Source organism: Triticum dicoccoides, chromosome 2A (genome assembly GCF_002162155.2).
Source record: "Triticum dicoccoides isolate Atlit2015 ecotype Zavitan chromosome 2A, WEW_v2.0, whole genome shotgun sequence".
In the NCBI taxonomy this organism is placed as follows: domain Eukaryota; kingdom Viridiplantae; phylum Streptophyta; class Magnoliopsida; order Poales; family Poaceae; genus Triticum; species Triticum dicoccoides.
Window position 1 is genome coordinate 719,939,457 of NC_041382.1, and position 9,752 is coordinate 719,949,208.

Below are 9,752 nucleotides of genomic sequence, written 5' to 3' on the forward strand. Positions count from 1 at the left end.
GATATCCTATGCGTTCGGTGCTGCAAGGGGATCTGGGCCAATTCTTTATACGGTGGACTAAGAATTGCAGGTAAATGGGCATTGTGTGAGAATACGTGTATGCCAGACCTGGGAAGTGGGCCAGTTCAGGAACGGCCGTCAACCGGTAACGGGCTGAGCCGTGGCCCAGTTTTGCCTACGTCTATCTGATCCGTGGCTCTGATAAGTCGACTAGTCTCTTCCTTTGCCTAAAAAAAAAAAACTAGTCTCTTCTTCCCCAACTCGGCCGCCATGAGAGGAAGTGAGAGGGAGAACAGGGGCTCGACGCGCAAATGGAGCTCCTCATGTAGCAAGAGGTATGTCGGTCCGATGCATTTTTTTTGTCCACCGTAGCGTGCGATTTGAAGAGTGGAGCTCAGGCGGCTAGGTTTTCTATGCTTTCTCCGCCACAGATCCACTCTGATTGAGGAGGTCGGGGAGAGTATGGTGTCGGAAGGTTCGTCGGCGGATGGTACCAAGGGGACGTCCGTGGAGGTGGCGCTGCAGGAGACCACGGGTGTTCGCGGCGGATCTGCGGGCGTCTGTAGCGGCGGCAATCGATGGAGAGAAGATGAATCCCCAGGCTCTTGGTTGGAATAAGAGGTGAGGGAAACTAAATTTAAATTGAGCAGTGATTTGAAGAATTTCAGCAATGTATTTTCAAGCTGTGTATAGTCGTGCAGTGTTGATTGAATTTTTTTTTGCGACTGTAATCCATGGTGTGATATGAACTAGTGTTAAAGCTTGTTGTTTTCAACGGTTAATTTAATCTATCAGCTATGTAATTTCAATTGCAATTTGGTTGTCAGTGGATCAAATTGGTTGACACAATCATTTGTAATCGCACTGAAATTTAATTGAGCAGTGCTATGAATAATTTCATTAACGTATTTTTCCAGTTGTGTATGGTTGTGCTGTGTTGATTGAATTTTTTGTGACAGTAGATAGCCGATGCATCTTGTCGATTTAAAATTGGTAGACACATCATTGCAATTATAATACAGCTTGGGGAGGTCGTACGCTCTAGTACTGAGCAGTGGAGCCATTTATATGGATTTTGAGAGCACATTAAGTATTACTATCTACATAATAAAACTTTGTAGATCCATGACAGCAGTCGCCAGGGTGTTAATTAAACATTCATCTAAGATGGTGCAAAATGTGGAATCTGCAGTTGGAAATGGAAAATGTTGTAGATGCTATTTAGTTTGGTCTATGTTCCGTCCTGTTGCATACAAGATGAATGAAGTGAGTGCAGAAGGTTGATGGAAAAATATAGCATAAATGAGAAACAATGCAAAGTGGTTTCAAATGGATGATTGCCGGCACCGGGTTGTATGTGGTTCTATGTTGTCATGAAAAAGGTCTAGAGCATATGGAGAGTGTGCAAAATTCAGATGATTTCCGGCACCGGGTTGTATGGTTCTATGTTGTCATGAAAAAGGTCTAGAGCATATGGAGAGTGTGCAAAATTCGGAAGTGCTGGATAAAAACTGCGTGCAGCTGATTCTAAATACTCCTCTCCTTGAATGACTTACGTTAGCAAGTTTTAATATATGTGGCTAGAATTCTGTGTACATTGCCTGTGGAATTATAGTGTGATGATAATTAGCAATGGATTGTCAGATGTAAATCCATAGTCTAAACTGGTATGGATGCAGCATTTAATTTTTTTAGAGAGAAGTTAACCATGATCATGGACACATGTAGTGTATAGTGCATTCGTATTTTGCAGGTATATCTATCTTGGCCGTGGTAGATGGTGAATCCAAGGTGCTGATCTAGTCTCCAATTTGTTGACTCATCTCTTTTTCTTATGGCCATGGCTGCGCGCGGGTTCTCATTTGTTGAGGAGGTGGATGAGAGCGCAGTTCCAATGGATCCGGCGGCTCCGGTTGCTGTGGTTTCGTTACCGGGCACCGTCCAAGTGACAGCGACACGCAAGGGGGCTGGCAGCGCCGGCGCCGACCATGAGTGCGGACGCACAGATCTGCGAGGAGGGAAGGGGAGGGGAGGATTGACGCGAGTCGTCATCGCAGGCGTCAGAAATGTCCATGGGGAAGATGACCCCGCAGCCACCTGGATGGGCTAAGAGGCCCGTCAGCTCGAATCCCTTTTGTAGTTTTCCATTTACTGCACTTTGGAAATTGATATAGTTGGAAAGTTTACAATTGCAAGCAGGGTGTGACACTGGATTAGATGGGGGTGGCATCAAAGTGATGTAGGGTTAGAAAAACTGGATTAGTGTGTGCTCTGGGCATGAATGGACAGTTAAAATGGAAATTCTAGAGGCACAGTCAGCCCACTTTGGGTGTGGTTTTCATGGGTTTCCAGGTACAAGACAATGAACATCGAAGCATTCCATTGTTGGTGCTTGTGAGCGGCAGAAAATGCATATGAAAGCTCATTGTTGTGGGACGGTTTTAGTTCTTTTCATGTTTCCCGAGATGAGCTGGGTGTAATTGCTGTTCGATGTGGTTGTTTGGTTCGGAAAATGTGGCCAGTTGTTAGATTTAAATTTTAATAGCTATGTTGATGAGGCTGTTGGGTTGGGAAATGTCTGCATCTCTTAGATTTAATCCCTGTTTCATGAGGATGTTGGGTTTGAAAGTGTAGCACAACTCCTAAGGCATGGTCACTGCAATTGCAGGGTGAGGATAGGCACAGGCACTCATTGCAGGAAACCATGCCCGTCGTGTGTAACTGCATTTGAGAAAGTTGTAAGGGGGTATGCAGAGAACCCTTCAGAGAACGTCATTGTGCTGATGCTGGGCTCAAGCTTCGATTCGCTCGGAGAAGCTTATGATTTCTACAACTTTTATTCCTGGGAGAGGGGATTTGGAACAAGGCACAAGAAGAGTAGAGTGAATGTCGAGAGGATGAAGGGCATGCAGGAGGTCATGTGCGGGTGCTTGGTATGTGCCGTCGGCAGACAATATAAATTATTTTCTATTTTTTTGCTTGTGGGTAATTTATGCACATGCTGTGATATTTTTTTGCAGGGGAAAGGCCGGCGTGGAGAACACTAGGTCTAGGTCCTGCCGGTGTGAGTGTGCCGTTTATGAAGAAGTCTATGAAAAATCTGCGTGGAAAGATAGCAAGGAGCAGGCGGATGACGATGTGAGGAAGACAAATGGAAGTGTTTGCTGAATTGGGGGCAAAGGATCTACACTTTACATACCATGTGCAGGCAGACAAAGAAGGTCGGATAAAAAACGTGTTGTGAGCGAATGGCAGCAACAGTCTGCATTACAGTTTCTTTGGCGACGCAGTGACGTTTGGTGCAACGTACCAGACGAACCTTTACGACACATATTCAGACTTTTTGTTGGGGTTAACAACAATTTTCAGAGTATTATACTGCCTGGTGTACTGGTATGCCACTAAACTGACGAGAGTTTTGAGTGTGTTTTTCCAGACTTTGTACGGATGATGAGAGGCGTGGTGCCGAAGACAATACTCATTGGTAATATGGCTTGTTTGATGATGTACGATCATCACCTTATGGTTCTTCTAGGATGAACTGATTAACTTGCTTATGTCATGATTGCAGACTAGAATCGGACGAAGAATTGCATAAAAGAACATGGCTGGACAGGGGTGATGTCCCCGAAGCAACCCCGGAAGCCTGCAAGGTGTGAGAATTGTGGGTACGTATGAAGGCCATAAGAGGAACACCTGCACCAAGGCAATGGAGATGAGGTTAGAAAATGTGTGATGCTGGAGTGTAGTGCTAGGTCTAAGGGGCTATTCCTGGTTATTTGTAGCCTGTGATGTTGTGTTGTCGTGGACTATTTCTGATTTGGTGTTGCACTGGTTGGCGGGCTGAACTGTAGTTAAAAAAATCTGGCGTTGTTTCAGTTAATTAATTGCCCATGGTGCGATGATGGCTGTAGTCATAGTTGCATGCTTGATGTTACTGATTCTTGCAGTTTGCAGTGTTGAATCCTTGGCTTGGGGTGATTTTGCTTATTCTTGAAGTCTGGTTCGTTCTGTTGAATGCTCTGGTTATTCAGATCTAGGGTAGAGGTGCTGTGGAAAAATGGTGGGGGGAGAGGGGATGGAGAAAAATAAAGGGGCCGATGTACACGGCGTCCGTTATTACATTTGAGCCGTGGCCCAGAACGGTGTCCCGCGCCTAAGCCTTCTTGCGTTAGACGGCAACTGTCGCATTGATTGCGATAGATGGGTGGACCATGGCCTTGAATTTGTGCGCATATACCATATGGAATACCCTGACACATACGGTGGGCTGGTGGGGATCTAGATGCCAACGGGCGATTCAGATAACGAGCACATATGAGACCGAGCTCAGAACAACACTTCCCCATAGCTATGCCCTTCCCCCTTCTCTTGTCTTCCTTCCTTTTATATCCTTTTATTTTATTTTACTACTATATGGATTCAAGAGTTAAAAGAGGCAAGCTTTGTAGTACTTTTGACTTCCTCTCTGTTCATCGCTGCCTGTTTGTTTGGAATGATGGTTTTAGCATCGACAGCTTGCACTTTTTTAAGGCATTTCTTTTGGGCTTTTTGCAGGTGGATGATACACGTAAATGAAAATTGTGGTGCTCTTTGCAACTTTACATGCTGCGGACATGTTTATTTTTTTCCCTAATTCTGAAGGTGGCAAGAGAGGAATAAATATTTCAGTATGATAGATGTGCTAGTTTTCGCAACTGTCATTTCCTGCAAATTTGTCTCTCTGTTTACCTGAATCCAGTACAATAAAGTAGATGGAACACCTGTTTCAAGATGGTGGTGTATATGTATTTCTGATCTGTGCAAACCTTCATGGATTATGCTTTCCACAAACATACTACTCTGATTAGCCGATTCATGGTGTATTTCACTCTCCGTGTTCACGGTGAGCACTCACTATTATCAATTCAGGTATTGTTAGTTTCTTGATGCAACGTTTCAGACTCATATATCTCAGGTTTTACTTTCTCTTTTGCCCATTTTTTTTCTATACCTGACAAACTGAAAAGAGACTGGCAGATTAATTGCTGTGGATGGATTTGAAATAGGAAGCAGAGTGAATCAGATTGTGTATATAAATATCTTCTGATTGTTTGAATCAGATTGTGTCTGTACAGAATTTGTATGTATTGCTCCAGACAATTCAGAACTTATATGTGCTTCGTATGGTCGATTTCATGGGTAGCAGTGTTGATTATTCATATCTTGGAATGATGCATTTCTAGATGGAGAAAGAAAGAGTAGATATTTGTCTGTTTTTATCATTGATCGATGCAAATTGTACAGTATCGTTCAACTTCCCTCCCCCCTCTGAAACTAGACAGCTAAGCATTGGCAGGTAGTCAAAAAAAGAAGTACTCATATGTTCTTTGTCGCTGAAATTTATTACACTTGCTGTACGATGTTGCAGAAATTATAGTTGCAAAGATGTATTTTATACGCTTTTGCTAAAGCACATCTAGATTTTACACAAAGATTCGTGCGAATATTTTTGTTCCTGTTAATGTTTATTTGAGTCACATATAGACAGAACCATTGTCCCGTGAACTTGGCACAAGGTACAATCCTTTTCTTTTTTTTACAAAACCAGAATTTATATAATAATCAAGTCTTAGTCTTCTAAGAACATTCGCGAAAAAGGATAAAAATTACAGACAAGCCCAAGGGGAACTCGTCGTAGTTCCTTACCGGCACAAACCGATAGTGTGTTTGTGAGCCTAGCTCGATGCCGCACCTGCTCCGCATTCCCCGAGCCAGGATTTGTTGTAATTGCAGTCGAGAAGTTAGCACACGTAGGAGACATTAGCATCGTTGAGGCCCTTCCCAGTGCTCCACGGTGTACTGGTGCTAAGGATGCCACATAGACAGAAAAATGGTGTGGCAAAGCAATTAAAGAAGAGAGAGAGCATTATGGTGACCCCCAGTGCTCCACGGTGTACTGATGCTAAGGATGTCACATAGGCAGAAAAATGATGTGGCAAAGCAATTAAAGAGGAGAGAGAGCATTATGGTGACCCCAATAAGGTAACATAGTAGTAGTGTCATATGTTGCTTCATTTATTAGCTCATAGACTCATTTTGCCTCGGGAAGTGCTATGTTACAGTAACATATTATGTTACCACAAGCACCTTTTTCCTCATTAAATAATTGCCACATAAGCAAAATTGTCTTGGGATGTGTTAAGTTACTACCTAAGTTACCCCCACTATGACTAGCCTAAGAACCAATGCTAAGCACGTGAACCTAGGCAAAAAGACTACCAACCAATACATGAAAGAGTTTTATTACTAAACAATTAAATAGGGGAGGCTTAGCTACAAAAATCTAAGCACCGATGCATTGGGGATATTAGTTGCTAAGCATTTTAATACACTTAGCACCCCACTTTAGCACCAATGCATTAGGAGAGGTCTGAGGCATGGACCATCAATCTAGAAAAGGCAAAGATTGGACGACGAGGCCCAACCCCACATCACTGCCAAAAGCATCATCGTAGGCTCTTATTGCCGAGATCAATGGTGCCACCGCGGATCAAGACAGAAGCGTTGGGATTGACGACTCACCCCAAAATCCAGTCGATCAGGTATGGGGAAACCAAGCCTCACGGCGGTAACTCCAAAACCAGTGCCACCATGATAGGGACATGGTCGGGATACTTATTTCATTGTGTTGTCGCCTCCATCACTCGGACGAAGAACGCAAGGACATCAAAACCTTACCCACTAGACCAAGACTCCCCTCAAGCGTGAAGATCCATAGTACCTGCGCCTCCTGATGTTGACATGTACCTAGGGTAGAGTCATAGGCCTAACCTAGACACCTATACAAGGGCATTGCCCTAGAGTCAAAGACACTCAAAGGATGATAGAAGATACAGAAGATACCGACTGAAAACACCTTGGAGTGTAATCCACTCGACCAGTTACCCACTCGGATATCCCAGTTCCATTCGACCTAGGTAGAGTCTGTCGACCACACGAAGAATCACTCGGAGAACAGAAGGTCTAAAGCCACTCAGGACAGTAACGGTCAGGCATTCACTCCGTAGCGTTAAAGGCCATTTATATCTCTTTATAGCTAGCGTCACCAGTAACGTCTTGTCTTAATGTACATTGAACCCTGAATAACTGAGGGCGGGAGGGGTCCGGTGCACTTTATATAAGCCACCCCCCTCCTCAGGTACAAGGATTCGCACCTCTGTAACTCTCATGCATAATCCAGTCGACCAAGCCTGCGGGCACCGAGACGTAGGGCTATTACTTCCTCCGAGAAGGGCCTGAACTCGTACATCTTGCGTTCATAACCTCACCGTAGCTAGGATCTTGCCTCTTCCTACGTACCCTCATCCTTACTGTCAGACTTACTCCCACGACACCTCCCGCGTATTGAAATTGAATGGTGAAGGCAAGGGAGACTGACATAAGCAATCCACAAGGGTAGGGCTATGCGGTAGTTAGGGGTTTTTCTCCAGGTTACGGAGGACTTGGGAAAAGTAAACTCGGCACGAGGGCGCAATTTAGTGCATTAAAGATGCGATCACCAATCGCATGTCTAAGATTTGAACTCTAGTGGATTGGCTCCATCATAAAGAACCTAACCATCTGAGTTATGCTTAGTTCGCCTCTTGAGACATGTTGAGTGCCTACAAGTACCATGTGTTTTGTAGACCGTGTCTATCAATAATTGGTGACTATCTAGTGATATATGTTGAGCAGAGAGTTTGTTTGGTAGCATGTATCTATGTTTGATCAGGTTACCGCCTCCGTAAGGTGGCGATCAGGATAGCCCCACAATTAAAAAACATTTCAGCAAATTTTTAGGAATAACATTTTTGTACTATATAAAAAGGAAACTGTCTATGGCACATCTAGACGTGCATTAGGCTAGCTCTCATCTAGATGAGAGTTAACTATATCACATCTAATTTCTACATCATTTGATTTTACGCAAAGATTCGTGCACGTTTTTCTTTTCTTTTTTACTTGAATATTCAAAAGGCATAGGAGTTAGATGTGACTTAGTTAATTAATTCTCATCTAGATGGACACACGACAACGCAAAAAAAAAAATGGACACACAACTTTGGACCTCCACATACATTTAGCCCTCACATCTCATAATTTAAAGAAACAAATAATGAATAATAATGCTTTATTTGAAAAATAAAAGGACAATAATGAATGTTGCAGTCTCAGAGGTTGAGGAACTGCATGTAGTGGTCGAAGATGTAGTCGACGATGACCTTGTAGGCCCTCTGCGTGGGGTGGTAGCTGTCGAAGAAGACATGCTCCGACACGTCGTCGCACACCGGCATGAACCTGGCGTCGCACAGCACGGCCACCTCGTTCGTCCCGGTGCCGCAGCACCCCTTCGTCGTCTCGCTGAACCCGTACCGCGCCCCGTTGTCCACCAGGTCCTGGATCACGGTGTAGATGTCGATGAACACGAGGGTGGGGAACCCGGCCGGGTCCTCCTCGCCCAGCCGGCGGATCAGCTCCTGCGCCCTCGCGTTGTAGAGCCGCGCCGCGGCGTTGCGCTCCGGCACGCAGCCGCGGTCCGGGCCGCCGCCCATGGTCCGCTGCGACGGCACGCACCCGATGGGCGGGAGCCCCACGAAGCCGATCCGCTTGGCGCCCCGCGCGCTCACGTTGCGGAGCAAGGACTCGACGCCGACGAGGAGCAGGTCCACGTAGGCCGGGATGTCGTAGTGGGCGCTCCGGAGCGGCGTGGTGTAGTAGGTGTTGGCGATGTCGTCCGTGCCCGCGCACACCACGAACAGCGCGCCGTCGATGATCCGCCGCGTCTCCTCCTCGCCGGCGATGTCCACCAGCTTGCCGCGGTACTCGTCGAAGTAGGCCAGCTGCTGCTCCAGCGAGATCACGTTCTGGAATGAACCGAAGTAGATCGATTGATATGGCATCGATCACTAGCTTGCACACGCACAGATCAGTTGGCAGGAAATAAGTTACCACGATGACGGGGGTGAGAGGGTCGAATCCGGTGGCGCCGGACGCGAAGCTGACGCCGGTGAGGAGGTCCTCTCGGGTGTGCTCCACGCCCAGGTACGGAGGAAGTAGTTCCTTCACGTTAAGGCCCTGGGCTGAAATTCGGCCCATTAGAAACATGACTGAAATTGCTGCTATTTTTTTTTTGCAAACATATATAGCATGGGAGCTGCTAATTTCATGGATAATATAGTACAACAATGCGTGTAATACAAAGGGTTGCAGACTAAAACATCTGTGACGACAATCCCATGGCTCAATGGCGCAACATCATACTCTCGCGGCTTAATGCGCCTCTCACCCTCATCCGCTATCGGCCAAAGCTTGGCCCTTTCATGAGAGCAACCCCAACTTGTTTTTCGAAAAGGGGCGCTTTATTACTTAAAAGGTTTAAGCATTAACCCCAACTTGTTAATATTCTATTACCTAGTAGTCTAAAATTCAGCTAGAAAATAATCATGAAAATCATTATATACTCCATATTTTTTTGAGCTCCAATTTAAGTTGGTTGAGATTGATTGGTGATTTAATTGAATTTAAATTGGTTAAGGGTAATTAGTGGTGTAATAAGATAATCAGACACACTACGTTGGTTGAAAGGAGATATGTCACTACATGAAACCCGCATCCACCAACACCGGTCCTCCATCGCTTTCCTCTTGTCCCATCCGCTCTCATACCAATCCCGTCGTCCCTGTCACCTAGGCGGTGGCAGCGCGCGCACAGGAGGAGGGGTCACCCTTACC

At 45.4% G+C, this 9,752-nt stretch overlaps 1 protein-coding gene and 1 long non-coding RNA gene across 3 annotated transcripts in view; one reads left to right on the forward strand and one right to left on the reverse strand.

Annotated features, from left to right (window-relative positions):
* The first annotated feature begins 194 nt into the window (after positions 1 to 194).
* On the forward strand, positions 195 to 5,025 carry LOC119356579. Of its 2 annotated transcripts, XR_005171982.1 has the most exons (6): positions 195 to 335; positions 432 to 621; positions 2,669 to 2,933; positions 3,021 to 3,484; positions 3,572 to 3,720; positions 4,558 to 5,025. It is a non-coding gene; the product is annotated as an uncharacterized LOC119356579 (long non-coding RNA). The 2 variants fall into 2 exon arrangements; XR_005171983.1 differs by lacking the exon at positions 4,558 to 5,025 and having other exon boundaries at positions 3,572 to 4,018.
* Positions 5,026 to 8,091: 3,066 nt separating this feature from the next.
* The window catches only part of LOC119352061 (GDSL esterase/lipase EXL3-like), a 3,843-nt gene continuing 2,182 nt past the window's right edge, over positions 8,092 to 9,752 (reverse strand). Inside the window, exons 2-3 of the mRNA XM_037618803.1 lie at positions 8,971 to 9,101; positions 8,092 to 8,885 (exon numbers count right to left, since the gene is read on the reverse strand). Of these exons, the coding sequence (XP_037474700.1) occupies positions 8,193 to 8,885; positions 8,971 to 9,101 (824 nt within the window). The 3' untranslated portion in view covers positions 8,092 to 8,192. The remainder of the gene's footprint in view (positions 8,886 to 8,970; positions 9,102 to 9,752) is intronic.